General features: G+C 36.5%; 1 protein-coding gene across 12 annotated transcripts in view; it reads left to right on the top strand.

Annotated features, from left to right (window-relative positions):
• The window catches only part of LPGAT1 (lysophosphatidylglycerol acyltransferase 1), an 80,990-nt gene that overhangs the window by 44,368 nt on the left and 13,098 nt on the right, over window positions 1–23,524 (top strand). For all 12 annotated transcript variants that reach the window (XM_081489718.1, XM_081489729.1, XM_081489720.1 and 9 more), the window contains one exon: window positions 2,575–2,701. In XM_081489718.1, coding sequence (XP_081345844.1) covers window positions 2,575–2,701 — 127 coding nt within the window. The remainder of the gene's footprint in view (window positions 1–2,574; window positions 2,702–23,524) is intronic.

Raw genomic sequence — 23,524 nt, 5'->3', positions numbered from 1 at the left:
CAATGGCAGGAAATTGGAAATAGCCAGAAGAGAGAACAGATAAGTAATTATTAAATATCCATGTGACAGAACACAACACAGCCATTACAAATGATGTCTATGGGCTTAGAAAATGCTTCTGCTCTATAATATTAATGGAGTAGGAGGAACATACAACTCTTGTGTAAACAATATGAGCTCAAATATGTAAATAATAAGGCAGTAGAAAATTTGTGAAAGGAAAGATTCCAGAATATTAGTGATTGCATCTCTGAGTTATAACATTATGGATAATTTTTCCCCATTTCTTAATACTTTTCTGAATTAAAAAAAATAATATGTATTACTTTTATGGCCAAGAAAAAGTAAACCATCCTCAAAGATGCAGCTCTCTTGCAGATAGTCTGGTGAGGTGTGCAGATCTGCAGCTTCCATTTGTGCCAACAATGTGAAGGCTCTTTTGAACAATTTTCTCTAAGACACTATGAAAGTTTGCTGATAAATTATAAATCAAAAAGCTGAAAGAAACTGACTAGGGCTGTTTCCTTAGTAGCATTTTGCTATTTCTTTTAATAGTCTTTAGGTAAAATAAAAATGAAAATGATGGACCCTCAGAAATATGTGTTATTTTAGATGACAGTAAGGACCAGATATAAAAATAATGCCATGAGATTGTGCTGAGTTCTTTTATTTGTTTTTTCCAAACAGCTGCCTGGCAGTCAGCTCTCTTGATCTTTCATCATCTATTAAAAAGACTAATTGAAAGAATCTTTTAATAGAAAAGGAAGGTTCGGAATAGCTTCACAGGTGCAGAGAGACTGTGGCAATGTCAGCCAAGCCAAAGCTTGAAGGCAAAGGTCTTCCAAACAGGATTAATTGCACTAATAAAAGCTGCTGTTTTTAAATAGTTTTACCCAGTCAATATTCTGTAGTGGTCTAGATCCCAAAGGAATGGGTATTTATCATATTGATTACACACAAGGGAAGAAAAATGTTTTGTTTTTTTTCCTTTTTGAGAAAAACAGTCTCTGTTTATAACCCAAGTGAAATTGTTTATTACTTATCTTACCTTAGTTGAAATTTTTAGGCCTCTCACCTTCTGAGATGGCCCACACTCTGTGGAGTGTTTCTCCAAAGGCCGCCCTCGCCTTCTGAGACGGATCACATTCTGTCTATGGGATGTGTATCTCTCTAAATAAATCCACTTCTTACCTGTCAAGAAAAAAAAATTTTTTTTATTCTAGCAGTTTAGGAAAAGTCCCATAAGAAATTCTATAAAGCTGTATACCCAAAACTAGTTTTACTTATATTTTACCTTTGCTTCTCTATGTTTTGGTATTTGTATTTTATTTTATTTTTTTAGTGTTCAGATTCACTATTTAGTATTTTATTCTATATAAACACAAACCATGGCTTCATGTCGGTTTTAATATATGGTCCATAAACATGTAAAAAGAACGTTGTATCTAACTTTAAAAGGATTAGTATTTTCATTTATTGTATGATTTAATCAATATTAAACTGAACTCTGGTGATTTTTCCCAACCATTTTATTATAAAAATTTTTAAACACACATAAAAATTAAAAGAATTTTGTAGTTACTGAGCTGATCAACTAGATTTTACAGCTAACACTTTACTGTATTTGTTTTATCACATGTCTCTCCATCCTTCTATCTGTCTATTAGTCCATCTTGGTTTTTTGTTTTTTTTTTTTTAATGCAGCTCAAGGTAAGTTGCAGTCATCACTTTAGCCCCAAACATTTCAGCATGTATGTCATGGGTAGCTTGTTAAAATGTCTCTCTTACATACACTATTCCTTCAGCAATATATTGTTTAAAACTTAAATTTTTAAAATTTATTTCTTATATGAGTATTTTTTCCCCTTTAGAATGTTATCTAAAATTTTAAAAGAATTTTAGGCCAGTTTTTAATTATTTGACATTTTAAGTAAAATATTGTTGATTCCTTCTGTACATTTGGCCTTATGTTTGAAGTAAGTTTTATTGTTTTAAAGATCCTTTAATTACTTCAAACAAAGGATAGACCTTTACACTTTAACGTCTAGCTATTAGTATTCTCTGTGAGGATTCTCCTCAATTCTTGCTCAGCTTTGTACCCTGAGCTGGCAACAGAAACAGTGCAGAGGACTGAAGTAAGCAGAATTTCCCCGGCCCCTCTCACAGCAGGGGTTACCACCTGTTGTTCCTACCAAAGGATGGACAGGTTTATTCCTTTATTTTTCTATAACTCTTGCCATAATGGGAAGGGTTTTTTGTTGTTGGTTTTGAACAAAAGCAGCAACTGAAGATCAGAGTGTGTCAATAAAATGCTTAATTTTACTGCCTTATTCCAACATTTGTTAATGTCTTCGAAGTATCACAAATCTTAGTGTTTGTATTATCTTCTGTTATATTTAGTGAATGGAATTTTTTTGTTGTTTTGAGGTCTGCTTTTCACTTTTGTGATGTGATACTTTAGCTTCTGACGTTTTCAAGATGCTTTATACTTCTATGCTTGCTGTAAGTTAGTTTTTTTTTATGTTATTTGATGCAAATAATATAAAAATTGATCCAATTTTATATTGTTCTCAGACAGCAAATCAAAAGGCCTCCAGTGGATAATAGATACAACCATAGCTTATCCCAAAGCTGAACCCATAGATATTCAAACCTGGATCCTTGGATATAGGAAACCAGCAGTTACACATGTACATTACAGGTAAGAATCCCGCATTAGTCCTCAGCATAAATCCAACATAAAGTACTGTCTCTATCAGCCATAGGTTGACTAAATCACCTCATGTATTATTCTAGGCCACCAGGACACCCTGGGGGATAGGAAAAGAAAGATTGGTGTTTTGTTTGGCTGTTGGGGGGATTTTGGCTTTATTTTAACCCCTAGCTTTCTTAATTCAAACAGTCTGTTTATTGCATATTCTAGATTTGTCCTGTCAGGAATAACACGATTGAAATTAAAGTAAATGGAAACATACATGGGTAACCCTGGTTTTCTATTTTGTTTGTTTGTTTATTGTTCTCAGAAGAATTGGTTTCTGTTCAGACTCTCTAGTTGTTTGGTTATATTTTAAAATTTTTAAACAAGAGTGAAATGTTTCCAATTAGAATAACAGATTTAAAATGCAGCATTAGAAATCATATATATACAGATGTGAATAATACAAATAATGAGGTTAGATCTCTTTCTCTTTTAATGTGAGGAGATTGGTAAGAAAAACTAAATAGCATTGACTTCTTAAAGTGGAGAATAGATGCACACAGATAGAAGGTAGTTTGGAAACTATGAAGTTCACTGAAAAATGATAATTTTGCTTAATGTTGGTGTACTTATAGGTAGATTTAAAAGTCTATTCATGAATGTATTCTTTTTCTGCAGTTAGCCCCAAATTAGTACAAGCCAGTTTTGCTTCACATGACATAGAAAATGTTTTTCTTCTTCATCTCAACTGACTTTTTAAAGATAAAGCAACACCCATTCTTAGAGAATTTAATCTAAATGATCACTTTGGTAATTTGGTATAGCTGGACAAGTTAGTACTTTTGCTAGTTCCCCCCCACCCCTCAGGATAATTTAGAAGAGTATACGTGTGATTGGAGAAGGAAATGGCAGCCCACGCCAGTGTTCTGGCCTGGAGAATCCCAGGGACAGAGGAGCCTGGCGAGCTATAGTCCACAGGTTGGCAAAGAGTCGGACATGACTGGGCAACTAAGACAACAACAGCAATACATGTGATAGTGGGGCTTCCCTGGTGACTCAGTGGTAAAGAGTGTGCCTGCCAGTGCAGAAGATGAGGGTTTGAGCCTTGGGTCAGGAAGATCACCAGAAAGAGAAAGTGGCAACCCACTCCAGTATCTTGCCTGGGAAATCCCGTGGAGAGACGAGCCTGGTGGGCTACAATCCATAGGGTCACAAAGTGTTGGGCATGACTTAGCAAGTCCAACATGCCTTAGCAACTAATCAACAGCAACAACAACATGTGAGAGTCAGAAAGGAATTATTCTATTTTGCTCAGTATTTATCAGATCCCACTTAGAGTATTGCATGTATTTTAATTTCTCTACTTCAAAAGAAATAATGCAATTAGTAGAAAAGTTTGCAAAGAGCCAATATAATAGATCACTGCTGCTGCTGCTGCCGCTGCTAAGTTGCTTCAGTCATGTCTGACTCTGTGTGACCCCATAGACGGCAGCCCACCAGGCTCTGCTGTCCCTGGGATTCTCCAGGCAAGAATATGGAGTGGGGTGCCATTTCCTTCTCCAGTGCGTGAAAGTGAAAAGTGAAAGTGAAGTTACTCAGTCGTGTCCTACTCTTAGCGACCCCATGGACTGTAGCCTACCAGGCTCCTCCGTCCACGGGATTTTCCAGGCAAGAGTACTGGAGTGGGGTGCCATTGCCTTCTCACTACTACCACTTAAAATGCAGTTGTTTTAGAGCAAATCAAATTTGGAGATAGTAGTGACTAAATGAAACATAATGCTAGGAGAAACTCCAAGTTGAAAGCACCAAATCCTAACCACCAGGGAAGTGAAACTCCAAGTTGAAAGTACAAACAGGTTAAAGAGAAGTTTAACAATTCATAAGTATTAAATTTGTTATAGGTTTCTGTGTATATGAAGTATTTTTATCGTATTTTAAGTAGATTTCATGGAAGGTAGTCTGATGTGAAGAACTGACTCATTTGAAAAGACCCTCATGCTGGGAAAGATTGAAGGCGGGAGGAGAAGGGGATGACAGAGGATGAGATGGTTGGATGGCATCATCGACTCAATGGACATGAATTTGAGTAGGCTCTGGGAGTTGGTAATGGACAGGGAAGAGTTGGACATGACTGAGCGAATGAACTGAACTGAATAGAAGGTAGTAACTGTCCTTTCCTGTGCAATCATCTTGGAGCCTGCTGAGAATAGCACAGTGTGCCTCTGGATGGCTGGAGCACTCTATTATTATACTGTTAGATTGCTGACCAGCAGAGTACACTTGGGAAATAATAAAATTGCCATCATTTATTTACCATTAATCAGTGGTTAGGCCATTTTAAATTTCTTTAATGCATTTCTTTTATCTTCTTGGAAATTATTGCCAAGGCTACTAAGTGTATTCCACTACCTCTTCTGTATCTCTTTGCAACGTACTGTGACAGGTGTATGGAGATCTCTGAGCAAGAAAGATATTTTCCCTACCAAGTGACTTCAGCCATAAAGCGTTAGTACAATTAAGTGCTTAGAAAACATTTGGTCTTTATTTAAATAGGAAAAGAATATCCAGTTACCAGAATGCGCAGCTGAATGTTCTTTTAGATTTTATGTTTCTGTACTGATGCTTAGGGAGAAAAATTAGAAGAATGCAATAGCTAATTTTAACTGTTCTGAAATAAACTGTTTTTTCTTCCAAAAGAAGTTTTCTACATTGTCAGTTCAATTCTTACTTCTTAGGCTTATGTTGATTTTTAGGATTTCTGAAAGAGTTGAACTCTAAGTATACATATTATTATATACTATAGAATACTTCCCTAAAATAGCACATAAATGAGAAAGTTAAAATTTGTGACGTGGTTATTGATTAGATCCTATCCTAAGAACAGGTTGTAAATAACAGTGCTATAAATGCATTGTTTGAGCACCAAATGATGCACTGATTTTTAAAGTGTTTAAAAAACTACAGAAAGTATTACTAAGATATATAAGGTTTGTATGGGTTATCGATAAATCCAGTACTAATTAATTAGCATTCTGCATAGATTGGATCTAAACTACTTTAATGGAGAAGGAAATGGCAACCCACTCCAGTATTCTTGCCTGGAAAATTCCATGCACAGAGAAGTCTGGCGGGCTACAATCCATGGGGTCGCAAAGAGTTGGACACGATTGAGTGACTAAGCACAAGTTACTTTAAAAGATGTCTTATTCTTTACTTCCCAGTGCTGTATATTGTGTAACTAGGGACATATTTTTTGTTACTATGGATACAACTGCATTATGGATCTCTTTCAAAAGTGAAGGTTGTTTTAAAAGAGAAAAGTGAAAGAAAAAGTGAAGTCGCTCAGTCATGCCTGACTCTTTGCAACCCCATGGACTGTAGCCTGCCAGGCTCCTCTGTCCATGGGATTTTCCAGGCCAGAATACCGGAGTGGGTTGCCATTTCCTTTTTCAGGGAATCTTCCCGACCCAGGAATCGAACCCAGGTCCCCCTGCACTGCAGGCAGACTCTTCACCATCTGAGCTACCAGGGAAACCCCTTTAAAAGAGGAACTAAGGCTTAAATATGAGAACCATTTGAGGGGAACAACTTTTTCCTCCCCTTCATATTACAGTCACATCAGAAGACAGCTTATTCCTGTTAAAGTAGAAATGGGTACAGTGTGCTGCTGTTTAGCAGTTAGTAGCAAAATTAAACATGAAAGTGAAGTTGCTCAGTCGTGTCTGACTCTTAGTGACCCCGTGGACGGAAAATCCTCCGTCCATGGGATTTTCCAGGCAAGAGTACTGGAGTGGGATGCCATTGCCTTCTCCGAAGACAGTGTTTAGACACTTGGAAAAGCCGATGCCACATTACATGAGGAACTATGATGGAACTACCATGACAGTGATGAGGAAGGAATGATAAGTTCCCCAACTAAAGCACACCAAAGACTCATCATTGGAGTGGGGATTCTGGAAGTCAGGTAATATATGTAGTCCTGGCTCTGGACTTTCTTACAGTGGGTCCAAAGTCTGCACTGGCATACCTGGTAATCGTTTCCTTGATACCTAAATGTATAATCAGGTTGTATATACTCAGCACCTGGAGGAACCCTCATGTTAGTTCCTTGACCTATGTAATAACGACTATTGTAATAGAAAAGGCCAAATGAAAGCCCCTGAACTGCTATCTTCCTCCCCACCGCCCCAAATCTGGCTAAGATGTGCTTGTGCTTGGTCACTCAGTTGTGTCCGACTCTTTGTGACCCCATGGGCTGTAGCCCACCAGGCCCCTCGGTCCATGGGGATTCTCCAGGCAAGAATACTGGAGTGGCTTGCCATGCCCTCCTCCAGGGGATCTTCCCAACCCAGGGATCGAACCCAGGTCTCCTGCTTTGCAGGCAGGTTCTTTACCGTCTGAGCCACCAGGGAAGCCCAGCTAAGACAATAAATCACAAACAATACAGCCTCAGCAGAGAATCCACGATACCCAATGTTACTATTGCTCACAGGTCCTAATGTTCATTCAGCATCTCTAACTCAGCATGCTCGAAACTTGGGTTTACAATCAGAGCTGACAAATTCACAAGTTAGTGATTTGCCTTTGTTGAGAAGAATGTTTAAGCATTCTCTTATGGCATAAAAAACTTTTGTTCAAGTTAGTAGAATTAAACATGAATTAGATTTTAATTACAGGGATAGAATGTTATAGAGATAAAAGCAAAAGTAACCCGTCCATACAGATGTCTGCTTCACTCCAAATTAGAAAAAGTGAGTTGGAAAAGATGATTCTGTTGTGCAGAAATAGCTTATATTTTTAAAAATCTTAAACTAAGTTATAACCGTAAGTGTAGTGGCAAAGATAAATTGCTAAAAGCAGAGGTGTTACTTTCATGTCTAATTTGATTGGAACATTGGTAACTTTGAAGGTGTTCAGTTAGAGACTTTTGGCTAGTAAATTATTTTCTGTTTGTAGGAGGGTGGGAATTAATTCAGAAAAGTGCTATTTAATGGATATTTTTAAAGAAAATATATTCACTAGCAAGAATGGACAATTGTTAACATTCTGACATATTTACCTCAGGATAGTTTTATCAGTAAAGAAAATAAAGCATTTCTAGAATGCAGTACTTGTATGAATGCTAAAGTTTGTGCTATTTAGACATGGACTGTCCGGTTACAGCAGCCACTAGCCACATATGCTGTTGAGCACTTAAAATGTAGCTAGTCTGATCTGAGATGTTCTGTATGTGTAAAATATACAGTGAATTTTAAAGACTAGTAGGAAAAAGGAATATAAAATATCTCACTAATAATTTTTGTTGATGATATACTAAAATGATATTTTAGATTTAGAGGATTAAAGGATTAGATTTCTTTAATGTTATTAGATGCTCTCTGTTGTGTACTTTGTAAAACATTAAATTTATTTTTAAAAATAAAAGCATGTAACTATGAAAATACGTCACAGAGGGAAAAAATCTTTCCTAGCATGCTCACATAAAATTTTTTTTTTCATATTTCAATATTGTTTTATGTGTGTTTATAGTGTAGCTGCAGTTGTAATATGCATAAAAATTATTTTTATTCTACTTTATTCCACATTGCATTTTAATGAATGTTAAACATGTACTGCACATGTTCTAGATGTTAAGATTACAAATTTTATAAATATTTTTAAGTACCCTTATGAAGATTTTACATTTTTAGTGGCTTTCCAAAATCCTGGCTACTAGATACATTTAATTATTTCCCTATTGATCATAGACTTCTCAGGTTTCATTCTTGATTTGAATAATACTATGCTGAATTCCCTTGTGGCTCAGACGGTAAAGCATCTGCCTACAACTCAAGGGAGACCCGGGTTTGATCCCTGGGTTGGGAAGATTCCACTGGAGAAGGAAATGGCAACCCACTCCAGTACTCTTGCCTGGAAAACCCCATAGACAGAGGAGCGTGGTAGGCTGCAGTCCATGGGGTTGCAAAGAGTCAGACACGACTGAGTGACTTCACTTTCACTTTCATGCTGAATGTCAGTACATACATATAATTTATCCTACCCCATGTTTTAGATTTTTTTATAATAGATATATTTAGCCTGTTAGTTCTGATGTTAGATTGGAGAGTGTAATTAAAATTACAGAAAAACTTACTTATCAGAAAAATTACCAACATTTTAAAATAGTATAATATTTTGTTAATTTTATGCATAAATTATAATATTTGTGATTAATATTATATCACTTTGATTTTTCTGTTTTTTCCCTTTACTTCTTAAAACAAGTTACAAGTTTTTATCAGCTTTAGAGGCTATAATTTCAGAAATAGTGTTTTCCTCCAAAACTTTTTGTTATGGAAAATTTCAAACCTAGAAATGAAACCCCATGTACCTGTTTTACACTTACAGTGAATGCTGTTTCCTCTGTGTTATTTCTCAGGTTCCAGTGGATTATTCTGAAGGAAGTCTCAGACATTATATCATTTTATTTGTAAATGTTTTATTGTATATTCTCTAAAATGTAATAATTCTTTTTGTAAACAACAGTACACATTATCATACCTAAAATATTAATAGTTTATTAATATTTCCAACTATCTAGTCAGTCATCAATTTTCCTGGATTGTCTCAAATTATTTTTTTGACACTTTGGCTTCGGTTAACTTGCAATTGGTTGACGTATCTCAAGTTTCTTTTGTGTTCAGATTCCTCCCTCTTTTATTTTCCTTGTAGCTTATTTTTTGAGATGCCATATCATTTGCCCTATAGAGTTTATACAGTTTTTGTTTTGCTGATTGTATCCTGTGTATTCCTCTGTTCCCTGTATTTCCTATAAATTGTTGGGTAGGTACTACAACTTCATCAGATTAAGAGTTAAATTTGTTTCACAAGAAATACTTTGTAAGTGATGATGCTTACTTCTGTCAAAGAGGTAAATAATGTCTGATTGTCAGAAATAGTTTTTGAATGCTGTTATTAGTTTAAAATTTTCAAACAAATATATCCAGTGCTTTGAGAAAGAAAATGATACCTCCTTATACCATCCCTTTAACCCCAAACAATAATGTCAGAAACTTCAGTTTAGAGTTGAGACCTCTTCTGGCATGTAACATATAAAGAGAATCAATTTGCCTAAGATACCCTGATAGTGATGGATTGAGAAACTCCATAGTTTTTTATTGTTTGATGAGTCATTAAAAAGGATTTTTCCCTACTATGTCCCTAACTATAAAGATATTGAAATTGTTCCAAACTTAATTGACAAATGAGCTATAAATCACCCGTTGGGATGATGGATAGTTGTATTAGTTAAGATTCTTCAGAGAAATAGAACCAATAGGATATAGAGAGAGATCAAGAATAGATTTATTACAGCAGTTGGCTCTCTTGGTTATGGAAGCCAGGAAGTCCCATGATCTAGTATCTGCAAGCTGGACAACCAGGAAAGCCAGTGGTATAATTCAGTCTGAGTCCCAAGGTCTGAGAAAGGTGGGGAAGGAAGTCTGAAAGCCTAAGGACTAGGAGTGCTGATATTCTAGAGCAGCAGAAGGAGGTCTTAGCAAAGACAGTGGACTCCCCCTTTTTCCACTTTTCTGTTCTAGTCAGGCCCTCAATGGATTAAATGCTGCCCACCAGCATTGGTGAAGCGGATCTTAACTTAGTCTTCTGATTTGAATGCTAATCTCTTCCAGTGACATCCTTAAAGCATACCCTTATAGCACACCAAACATTATTTCAAGTAATGTAAAACATTATTTTTTATTTGTTTATTTACATATGTTTATTTACCAATAATGTAAAACATTATTTGGACATCCTTTAGCCCAGTCAAGTTGACCCATTGCACTAGTCTATGTAGAAAACCCAGGAAACTGAGTTCACCATCTATTTATAGAGTTCAGCAATCTTGATATAAAATCATCACAGAAAAATTAATATTATCCTGACAATACATAGAAAATGTGATATTTTTTAAAAGATGCTTATCTGAGAAACAAGAAGACTATTAAGTATTTACCAATAAAACTTAAGAAAAAATGTAGAAGGCTTCTATGAAGGAAAATATAAAACTGCATTGAAGAACATAAAAAAACTGAAAAAGTGGAAAAAGATATTGTGTTCATAGGGGGAAGGCTGAAGAGTATAGAGATGTCAATTCTCCCAATCTATAAATTTAATATAATTGTAGTTACATTATATCCAGAAGTATTAGGATCAGAATTCAGGATGTTTTTTCTGGAAACTTGACAGATGGTTCTAAAATTCACTTGAGAATAAAGACAAATGAATAGCTAAGATAGTTTTGAAGGTAAACAGGACAGAGGAATTCTTCCTACCAGATGTCAAGGCTTAGTGTAATTAAAGCAGTGTACTTTAAGGGCAGGGTTAGATCAATGGAAAGATTAGAGAATCTGGATTTACTTGGGAACTTGTGTATGGTTGATAATTTTCTAACAATATTTTCTGTATTTGGTAGTTTTAAAGGGGATATTTGAAGCCCATCGATAGAAAATAGTGTTACTTCTTAGAAACAAATTACGTTCTGAAAAACACAAAAAGTAAGACATCATATATCCTATTTCATCCATTAAGATACATATTTTTTCACATATTAGCATCTCTGAAACTGAGAGTCATCTTAAAACCCGGTAAAATAAAGCCTTAGTTATTATTTAATTGGGCTTCCCCTGTGGCTCAGCTGGTAAAAAATCCACCTGCAATGCGGGAGACCTGGGTTTGATCCCTGGGTTGGGAAGATCCCCTGGAGAAGGGAAAGGCTACCCTTTCCAGTGTTCTGGCCTAGAGAATTCCATGGACGTCTATGGGGTCGCAGAGAGTTGGACACACCGACTCGATGGACATGGGTTTGGGTGGACTCTGGGAGTTGGTGATGGACAGGGAGGCCCGGCGTGCTGCGGTTCATGGGGTCGCAAAGAGTTGGACACGACTGAGCGACTGAACTGAACTGAGCGACTTTCATTTCACTTCTCTTCATATTATTTAATTAGATATTTGGCATGGAGCCAAAAAAAGTAGTTGCTGCCTCTCTCCTCTCCCCCTCTGCCTCTGGGGAGTGAATCTTTGTAATATTTTAGGCCTTTTGTTTGTTTGTTTTTTACAATATGAATGTATTAATTCTTCAATTTAGAAAATTATTTGAGGACTTCCCTGGTGGTTCAGTGGCTGGGAATCTGCATGCCGCAGGGCAACTAAACTTGTACACCACAACCTCTGAGCCCGCACCCTAAAGCCGGAAAGCTGCAACTCCTGAAGCCTACATGCCCTAGAGCCCTGCTCTGAAACAGGAGATGCCACCTCAGTGAGAAGCCTGTGCAACACGACTGGAGAGGAACCCCCACTCGCTGCAACTAGAGAAAGCCCGTGCACAGCAAAGAAGACCCAGCATAGCCAAAAATAAATAAAATTTTTAAAATTGATTGGAAAAAGAAATTGCCCACAGAATTTAGAATTTAATAATCATCTGAGTAATTGCACCAAAAGCATTTTCATCATGTAGTCATAATTTAATACGTTCACATTTAAATTGCATGCTATTTAATAAACACTGAATAGATTTTACCCCTTTAAATCAAAATGTTGAAATGTTCAAATTGTATAGTCTAGATTTTCTTATTCTAGTGCTTTATCCATAATTTTTTAAAATGTATTTGTTTTACATGACTGTGTTGGGTCTTAGTTGTGGCACACAGGACCTTCCTTGTGTCATGGAGGATATTTCATCGTGGTGCATGGATTCTCTACTTGCAGTGCAAGAACTTAGTAGTTGCTGCACACAAGCTGAGTTGCTCTGGGGTATGTGGGATCTTAGTTACCTGACTAGGGATCAAACCTACATCCCTTGCATTGCAAGGCGGATTCTTAACCACTGGACCACTAGGAAAGTCCCCTTTGTTTTAAAGGGGACTTTATTTTAAAGTCCCCATAATTTTAAAGTAAGTTTAAGCAGCTTAAATTTGTGTAATAATTTTTTAGTATAAAATCTAGAATAAAGTAAAATATAATTAATGTATTAAAAATCAGTTATTCAACATATTGAGATTTCAGATCACTTTTCTCAGTAACTGTGAGTAACTCTAAAGTAATACACACCTAAGTGGTACACACCAGATACTAATGATGCAGGTTTAGAGGTTTACCACCCTCAGCCCCCAAATTACTCATCTGAAAGTAAGGTCATTAAATTGCCTCTTGAACTTAAAGTGACTTTTTTTTTTCCTAGCAAAAGGAAACATTGTCCTGTCTTTAGTTTTTCTTATAGAGCTTTTCTTTATCACCATAGTTATCACTCATTTCACCTCTATTTTCCCGATCTAATGATTCTCTTCTTCCTATCTACTTTTCTTGTCATCTCTTGTTTTTTACTGCTTTGCCTTTGTGCCCTAGCTTTACCCTGGAAAAGTCTGGATTTTTTCAAAGCTTCCAGTTGGAAAATGGAAAGTTACCCATTAATTTAATCTTCAGGTTTTTAGTTCTGCTTGGCTGTTTTTATTGATGTTTACCACCCCCAAGTTATTTTTTCTTTTCTGCCCCAGCAGTTTTTTCTTTCTTCTTTAAGAAAACAAAACATTTTAGTTTGACACAATTCAGGATGCTGATGACATTAAATAAGTGGTCTGAATTTAGGTTTGACTATATTATGGATTGAATTCTGTGTTTCTTTAATGAAGTTGAAGATTTGAAAGAGGTGAATCATCATTTCAAGTAAGATAAAATCTCCATCCTCTACTTAGAAGATACGCTTAATTTCTTCTCAAATGTTTATAAGAAGATATACATGAAAGAAATTTTTTACTGTTAACACAGAACCAAGAATCTAATAACCTAAAATCTAATTTGCTCAGTTATTTTCATTGTATGGATCTGGAGAGAGTAAGCTTTGGAAATGAAGCTCTATCCTCCCTTTCTTGGCCCTCTGGGGGCTCATCTTTTCTTTTTCAGATATCTCTAGAGTCAAGCATAGTTACTGCTATTGGTATTCAAAAAATGCTTTTTGTTTTCTAAGGAAGTTTTGTTGGAAATATTATAGCTTCCAAATTGAAAAAAAATTTTTAGAGTTTAAATTTTAATTGAATAATGGTTAAGCATAACTCTCACTGATTGTTATTTATATTTTATAGTTACTTAAAGTCATTGAATTGGATCTGCGAAGTAGAGAGGCTATCTAGGTCTTTTTTTGTCTAACCTTCCTTTTAATACAGGAATACACACACAGACGCATACACACGCACGTACGCACACACAGATTACTTAAATATAGACCTTCTCTAGAATCCTGTTTTTAGTCTTCTCTTTTTTCTCCTGTGAAAGAGGTTCATAATAGGAGAGTATGTAGAAATGGATCCTGTGTAGGTGTACCTCTAGCTCTCAGTCTTTCTCCCAAGTTCCAAATCCTCACTTAGCTTTCTTTCCTCCACCTGGATACCCTGTCTTCTTCAAACCTAATATGTCTAGAACTGAACTCATTTTCCTTCACACAAACTTGTTTCTCCTGGCTTTCCAGTTGGGGTTTATGTTAACATAGTTCTACCCTCACCCAGAATGAAAATTTTGGAGTTTTTTAACTCTTCCAGTTTAAAATTTTATCCTCTCTCTCAAATTCAGCTGCCAGTTCCTATGAAAGTTACTTCTGAAATGTTTGTTTCTGTTCTCTCTTTTTATCTAAATGCCATAACCTAGCTCAGATTTCAGTACTTTTTACCTACAATATGTTTGCCTATTAAATATTCCCTTTATTGATACTGATACTTTACCCTATCTTTTTTATTTCATTGCTATTCTCCTTTTCCTAAAGCATGGTACCTTTTTTTTCCCCCTTTGTTTCTTTTCTTGTTTCTTTATTCCTTTGTTTCTGTCTTTTTTTCTTTCCTTTTTTGGTTATAGACATTAGTGAGACATGGCACAATTTGAATGAAATATGTAGATTGTAAGTTAGACAATAGTAGCAGTGTTCATTTCCTGATTTTTATCATTGAAGTATGGTTATATAAAGGACTATTCTTGTATTTTAAAAAAAGGTTAATGGAAGTATCTTAGGGGACATACCATCTGTAACTTACTCTCAAAAGTTGGGGAAAAACTATAAGATAGATAGATCAGGAAAAAAAATATATGGAAAGATGATAAAATAAATATGAGAAATAATGATATTTGGGGGATCTGATTGAATCATATATATGAATTCTTTGCAGTATTTTTGTAACTTTGCTTTGAGTCTGAAATTATTTCAAAATAAAAAAAAATTTAAAAGTCGTTAGAGAGATACAGAGAAATCTCTGTACCTTCTCTTCAGTTTTGCTGTGAACCTTAAACTACTCTTAAAAAAAAAGTCTTAACAAAAATATTAAGAAGTCATTAGACCCATGGAAAACATAATAGTGATTCTCGTAAGCATATATACCAGTGTTATATTTTGCTTACTGGATAGTTCAGTTCATTCAGTAGCATTTGTGTCTCAAAGGATACAACACAAAAAAGATATAATGAATAAACTTGGGGTCTAAACAATGCCATCTCGTTGTTTATGCCCTTAATGGCATGTTGGTTTGCTATAGCTTTGACTGTTACAAGGAGCAGGACTCAAGTGATGCCTTTTCCATGTATCCTGTGTCCTAAGTAGACATGTACACCCCTTCACTCAAACTTACCCAGAAATTCTTTAAAGTCCTTATATAACCACATTCTGGTTTTAGAGTATTTACTTTTCTTATTCAGCTCAGTTGTCCCTGACCGTGAAGGGAGGCAGTGATCTTGGTGCTGAGTATATGCTATCTTTCTTTAAATATAAACCTTAAAGTCACTATGAATTCTCTCCTATATGACCCCAGGTTTGCTACCATAGAGCCTTGATTTATTCCTCTACTAAAGTGAGTAAAAGTTCATATCTGAGTTGCTGAAATATTTTTTCAGATAGGTGAGTGGCTTTAAAAAAAAACAAAAACAACTTTTCTAGTGGATCCAGGAGGAAACTATAAATATTATTCCTTAGTATGTTGAGGATGAGGCCTGAGCAGCTTACCTAAGGACAATGACTCAAAGCAAAACTTCTGGGAACTGAGTACTTGGAGATATTCTGATGTGTTAAGTTTGACAGGATCTGTTCTTGTCCATAAATCTATTTTTGATGACAAGTGGTTTCCGTATTTCTGAGCTATTCTTGTCAGACCAGCCCTTGTGGTGTCAGTTAACCGTGGTTGTGTTGTTGATGGCTGTCTACAGATGGCACCTCATCAAGTGTTACCCTGGCAGGTTACTTTGAATTTAATTCACTTCAGCAAATTTGAGTTTCCACAGAGGAGCAGGCACTGGTTTATACACTGGATATGCAAAGATGAGTATAGCACAGTCTGACAGAGTAAACAGACATGTAAGAACATAAATAGAACATAAACTGATAAGCATAGTTACAAAGGGCAGAGTTGGCACCAAGGAGGAATTACTAACTGCAGGAAAGGAGGAGGAAGTCAAAAAGACAGAGAACAAAGGAAGCAGAGAGCCAAGTCCTTGTCTTCCCTGTTAGGAAGTCGATGAATGCATTTTAAATTGGACAGTCTAGCATGTTGTATGAGCAATGTGGAAGTGAACAGCAAAATAAAGTTGAAAGAGGTTGTATCTGGGAAATAGGTATCTGAGGAGGGAAAAAATAGGTCTATTATTTTTCACCGCGAACCTAATAGTACTCTGACTCTTGAAAACTACATGCTTATCATTATTGTCTTGAAAATTTAAGTTTTTTAAACTTACTGACTCTTTTAAGCCAACTCAAGTGATGCCTTTTCCATGTATCCTGTGTCATAAGTAGACATGCACACCCCTTCATTTAAACTTAAACAGAAATTCTTTAAAGTCCTTTTATAGTGAAAGTTGCTCAGTCCTGTCCAACTCTTTGTGACTCCATGGACTGTAGCCCGCCAGGCTCCTCTGTCCATGGAATTCTCCAGGCAAGAATACTGGAGTGGGTTGCCATTTCCTTCTCCAAAAATCCTTATATAACATATACCATATTCTGATTTTAGATTATTAACTTTCCTTGTCCCTCTGCTAGATTATTTGGTTTAAGAAAGCATCAGCAGTTTATCTTCTTCAGTGCTTATTGGCTCCTAACATACCATTGACATAATTGAATTGAGGGTTTAGCCATGTTGTTTGTTAGCTCACATTTTGGGGTCTTTGTGACATGAAAATTCAAACATTCTAATGAGAAGGTATATAGGTGTCAGCTGCTGAGCATAATTTTACTTTTTTTTTTTTTAATATAGTTTACCTAGTGATCCTAAATCTGACCCTATGCTTTATGGTGGAATACTCTATATTTAGGAGCACATTCTGGATTACTATTAATAAGAATTTTTGTTTCTGGAACACTAGGAGCTGTTTCTCAATTGGATAACTATTGCTATTGCAAAGATTTATTTCTTTATATCCCACAAGAACTCCTTTTATTTGATTCCAAGAGGACTGGTATTCAGTGCATTTGACACTCTTCCATATTAGGAGATTAGTCATTTTAATATTTTAATCCCATGGTGACCAAACAATCAGAGTAATAGCGATAGACTGCTCTTGAGTAAGCATTTGGTCTTCCCTCCTGGCTGACTCTTAAAGGAAGAGAAAGTCCAAGCTATTCTAGGCAGATGATAGGGTAGATTTTCTGTTAAAACACGGCCCCACTCCTGACACTCACCCCATTTAAAGCAATAGATACTTCACCAGCCTTACCACAGTCTTTCGTGAGTTAAGTTGGTAAACCCAAAGCTCCTCTTTCAGCCTTATTGTTAATGTCACTTTCCTCCTTATAAAGATGTTTTAAATACTAGTTCCAAGATAGCTCTTACTAAGTTATCCTCAGGTTGATTAGACCTGCTTTTTTATTTACAGAAATAGTGTATTTTTAGGGGCTTAAAAGTAATATAGATAATTCCCCAAACCATTTGACTGGACTCAGTGTGGTAGAGGTGAATAAAGAGTTTAAAGAGCACCACTTATATTACAAAACTGTGTTGAGACGGTATTAAACTATCTAAAAGTAAAAAGTCAGTAATTTGTAATACCATTCATTTAAAAAACAAACTTTGATTTTTAAATTTAAATGTTAAAACATTCCCTGAATCAACTCTATTTCAATTAAAAAAAAAACAAAACAAAACACTTCCATGGAAGAAACAAACAAAACATCCCTCTAGTATCAGGATGACTGAGTTTCCTAAAAATCCAAATATTAAGGACATTTAATTTGGAAAAAACAAAAAGAAACAAATGATTAAATTTCCTGAGTAGTTCAATTTCCTGCATAGCTCTGGGCATCTCTCTTGTGTCTGGCACTGTGCTGGCTTTATTTTGCTGGCTTCTGCCCCATACGTACAGAGTTCGGGAGTTACCCAGAAATTCGAGTGTGGAGCAGACTCTGAAGGCATGGCTCCCACTCAGTGCTTACTTCTGTCTGGGACTCCTCGCTTTTTAAATGTTATGGCCGCCCTAATATCTGTCCTCTGATTCTTCAGTGAGTAAGACGACATGTTCTTATATAAGTCTTGATTCTCTGCGTGGCACTAACTGGGAACTATTTTGAGGTAAAGAGCTGTAAATAATGGAAAACGCACCTACTTTCCTGTCTGCCAAGTGTTGACCCTCCTCCAGTGTCTGACTGCTTTTAGTCACTCTCCAGTGCCTCCCACTAATTACTTTTTGCATTTTGTCCAGAATTTATAACCATTACCTGTGAACTACTCTACCATTTCAAGAAACAGAACTCCTCTTGTTTTATTTTATTTAAAACATTTATTTTATTTAAAACATATATTTTAATGGATATTAAAAAGTCACGGGGAGAGGTGACCTTTAAGAGGTGGAAGAATAGGTTTTGCTCCTAAGGGTGCCCTTGTTAAACTTCTCTGGCCCTTATACATCTAAAGTAGTTCTGCATTGTGCCAGTATAGTGTGGTGTCAGTCACTCAGTTGTGTCTGACTCTGCGACCCCATGGACTGCAGCCTGCCAGTCTCCTCTGTCCATGGGAGTCTCCAAGCAAGAATACTGGAGTGGGTTGCCAAGCCCCTCTCCAAAAGATGTCAGTGCTCAACAAATTGATCTAACAAATTCAGTAAGTGAAAGTTGCTCAGTCGTGTCCAACTCTTTGCGACCCCATGGACTATACAGTCCGTGGAATTCTCCAGGCCAGAATACTGGAATGGGTAGCTGTTCCCTTCTCCAGGTAATCTTCCCAATCCAGAAATCAAACTGGGGTCTTCTGCACTGAAGGCAGATTCTTTACCTTCTGAGCCACCAGCGAAGCCCTAAAGTGACTGTAAACATAGGCTCTGCAGTCAGATGGCAGTGCTAATGTGTTTCTCTGTAAGATTCAGAATATTTGTATTAAGGTTAATATTGAAATGAAGACTTAAGAATCTGTATTCTTAAAGAGAGCTCATAGGTGGATTCCTAAGAATGTGTCTCCAAATTGGCATATCCCAGTTGTGAAAAGCAGAGGAACCAGAGATCAAATAGCCAACATCCATTGGATCATAGAAAAAGCAAGAGAGTTTCAGAAAAACATCTGCTTTATTGACTACGCCAAAACCTTTGACTGTGTGGATCACAACAAACTGTGGAAAATTCTTAAAGAGATGGGAATACCAGACCACCTTACTTGCCTCCTGAGAATCTGTATGCAGGTCAAGAAGCAACAGTTAGAATCAGACTGCTTCCATATTGGGGAAGAAGTACGTCAAGGCTGTATATTGTCACCCTGCTTATTTAACTTACATGCAAAGTGCATCATGGGAAATGCTGGGCTAGATGAAACATAGACTTGAATCAGGATTGCCAGGAGAAATATCAATAACCTCAGATACGCAGATGACACCACCCTTATGGCAGAAAGTGAAGAAGAACTAAAGAGCCTCTTGATGAGAGTGAAAGAGGAGAGTGAAAAAGCTGGCTTAAAACTCAACATTCAAAAAACGAAGATCATGGCATCTTGTCCCATCATGTCATGGCAAATAGATGGGGAAACAATGGAAACTGTGACAGACTTTATTTTCTTGGGCTCCAAAATCACTGCAGATGATGCCTGAAATTAAACGACGCTTGCTCCTTGGAAGAAAAGCTATGACCAACCTAGACAGCATGTTAAAAATCAGAGACATTACTTTGCCGACAAAGGTCCATCTAGTCAAAGCTATGGTTTTTCCAGTAGTCACGTATGGATGTGAGAGTTGGACTATAAATAAAGCTAAACACCAAAGAATTGATGCTTTTGAACTGTGGTGTTGGAGAAGACGCTTGGGAGTCCCTTGGACAGCAAGGAGATCAAACCAGTCCATCCTAAAGGAAATCAGTCCTGAATATTCATTGGAAGGACTGATGCTGAAGCTGAAGCTCCAGTACTTTACTTTGGCCACCTGATACAAAGAACTGACTCATTTGAAAAGACCCTGATGCTGGGAAAGATTGAAGGCAGGAGGAGAGGAGGACGACGGAGGATGAGATGGTTGGATGGCATCACCGACTTGATGGACATGAGTTTGAGCAAGCTCCGAGAGTTGGTGATGGACAGAGAAGCCTGGCGTGCTACAGTCCATGGGATCACAAAGAGTTAAGATACAACTGAGTGACTGAACTGAACTGAGTTGTGAAACACTGCTCATCATCTTCTACACCTAAATCAGAGCCTTCGGATTTCGTTCTTCTCCAGTTTAAAAATCTTTCTCTGAGAGGCATTCTCATAAATTGCTAGTGGGAACATAAATTGGTATAGTCTTTATGAAGATAATATAGCAACATCTTTCAAAATTAACCTTTGACTTGGCAATTTCACTTTTGTAATTTTATCCTATACATGTACATGTATGAATGGACATTTGCACAATGCTATAACAAAAAATGAGAAACTGTTCATCAATAGGGTGGTTGTTATTGTTCAGTCACTAATTGTGTCAGACTCTTTGCAGCCCCATAGACTGCAGCATGCCAGGCTTCACTGTCCTTCACTATCCCCTGGAATTTGCTCAAATTCATGTCCATTGAGTTGGTGAAACTGTCTAATCGTATCATCCTCTGCCACCCTCTTCCTCTTTTGCTTTCGATCTTTCCCAGCATTAGGGTCTTTGCCAATGAGTTGGATCTTCACATCAAGTGGTAGAGAATAAGAGGAATTTAAGGCTTACCATGTTTGAAGAGATCACAATGAAAGTAGAAAATATTTTTAGCAGAATGATTGTGAAAATACGATCTGTAAAAATTTATGGGGTACAACTTAATCTGTATTAATCTGTATTTTAGAGGAAAATTTACAGCCTTAAAAACTTCTATTAGAGACTTCCCTGGTGGCACAGTGGATAGGAATCTGCCTGCCAGTGCAGGGGACACAGGTTCAATCCCTGGTGTGAGAGGATTCCAGGTGCCACGGAGCAGCTAGGCCTGTGCACCACAACTACTGAGGCTGCACTTTAGAGCCCTTGAGCCCCAACTACAGAGCCCACGTGCTTTAACTGCTGAAGCCTGTGCACCTAGAGACTGCACTCTGCAACAAGAAAAGCTGCCTGAGAAGCCTGCACACTGCTCTCCATAGCTAGAGAAAGCTGGCGCAAAGCATTGAAGACTCAGCACAGCCAAAAAATAATAATATAAAGAAAAGCAAAAAGAACACTTCTATTAAAAAAGAAGACAGTTAAAAATCAGTGACCTAAATGTCTATTTTAAAAAATTAGAAAAAAAGAAGCAAATGCAATCCTAAGATAGTAGAAGACAGGGAATAAGGGAGAACTTACTGAAATAGAAAACATGCAATAGAAAGAAAAATGACATCAAAAAATTTTATTTTTTGAAAACATTAACGTGATCAACTCCTGGCAAGACTGATCAAGAAAAATGGTCAGTGTTATCAATATCAGGAACGAAAAAGGGGACATTACCTCAGATTCTGTAGTCATTAAAAAGGAAAATTAAATGATATTAAGTGCAGTTATTCCAGAGCATCAAAAAGAGGGAATACTTCTAGCTGCTTTTATGAGGCAAGCATAACTTGGATACCAAAACCTGAACCAAAGATATTATAAGAAAGGAATATTTACAGGCAAATCTCTTACATGATTATGGATATAGGAGTAACCCAGCAAAATATTTTAAATTCATCATATTATGTACTGAGAGCATATTATTTCAGGAATGAAAGTTTGGCTAAACATTCAAAATAAGCTTGGGTTTTTAAATAAAATCACTTACTAAATATAAATACCTATTCATGATAGAAACTCTTTGTAGATTTTAAGAATAGAAAGGACTTTCCTCATTCTGATAAAGGATATCTACAAAATTCTTCAGAAAACACCATATTAAAGGATGATATACTGAAATATTTCTTTCCGAGATCAGGAATAAAAGAATTATGCTTTTGCCTATGTTTTCCTCTAGGAGTTTTATTGTTTCTGGTCTTACGTTTAGATCTTTAATCCATTTTGAGTTTATTTTTGTGTGCTTTTTAAAAATAAAAAAGAAACTCTTTATTTTGTATTGGGCTATAACCGTTTAACAATATTGTGATAGTTTCAGGTGGAGAGCAAAGGGACTCAGCTGTAGTTTTACACGTATCCATTCTTCCCTAAACTCCCCTCTCCTCCAGGCTGCCACGTAACATTGAGCAGAGTTCCCTGTGCTATACAGTAGGACCTTGTTGATTATCCACTTTAAGTATAGTAGTGTGTATATGTCAGTCTTAAACTCTCTAACTAAGAGAACTATGCTTTTTATCACCACTTTTACAATATTGTATAAGAGGCCCTATAATATGCAATAATGAACCCACTGAATAGAAGATATTAACAGTACATTTATCTGATAAAGGGCATGTGACTAATACAGAAATAAAATCTACAAATAAAAAAAAATCTAAAAGCAATCCCTTTAATTAATCACATTAACAGAATAAAGTAGGAAGTTATATAAGCATTTCAACAGATGGAAAAAATTGATAAAAGTGCAACTCTTATTCACGATAAAAAAGAAAACTTTTAGCAAATTGAGAATAGAAGGGGATTTCTTTAATCTGATTAATGTTATCTACCAAAGAAATCTACAGCAAGCATATTAAATGGTAAACTACTGAATATTTCCCCCTGAGAAGTCAAAAATGAAAGGCAGGGTGCTCATTATCACCACTTCTATTCAACATTGTACTAGAGGTCTTAACAACGTGGTAAGAAAAGGAAATCACAAGTGTAAATATAGAAAAGATAAAAGCAAAATTTTCATCATTTGCATTAATTCCTCTTCCTACCTGCAAATTAAGATTATAAAATAGTTTGATACAGACATTCAGTCCTTACATATAAATGACTATTTCATGCAACCAAGTACCCAAGGGGACTTCTTAGGGGGAAGAAAAGTGGAAGTGAAGTTGCTCAGTCGTTTCCTACTCTTTGCAACCCCATGGACTGTAGCCTACCAGGCTCCTCCGTCCATGGGATTTTCCAGGCAAGAGTACTGGAGTGGATTGCCATTTCCTTCTCCAGGAGACCTTCCCCACCCAGGTATTGAACCCCGGTCTCCCGCATTGTAGGCAGACGCTTTACCGTCTGAGCCACCAGGGAAGTCTAGGGGAGGAAAGGAGTTAGGAAAAACAACTTCACAAAACTGACTTTTGTTTTTAATTATCTCCCTCTTAAAAACTCACTTTAAGTGGAGATACAGACTTGAGATAGGGTGCTAGGCCTTTTGTAGCTGATGAGCAGATATACAGCAGAGTGAGAAAATGTGAAGTTAGTATTATCTGGTGAACACTGAGAGCATTTTTCCACAGAAACGTGTTTGTCTAACGGTTCATTCTGCAGGATTCC

This window comes from Giraffa tippelskirchi, chromosome 5 (genome assembly GCF_054371585.1).
Source record: "Giraffa tippelskirchi isolate mGirTip1 chromosome 5, T2T-mGirTip1v1.2.pri, whole genome shotgun sequence".
NCBI lineage: Eukaryota > Metazoa > Chordata > Mammalia > Artiodactyla > Giraffidae > Giraffa > Giraffa tippelskirchi.
This window is presented reverse-complemented; position numbering and strand designations above follow the sequence as displayed.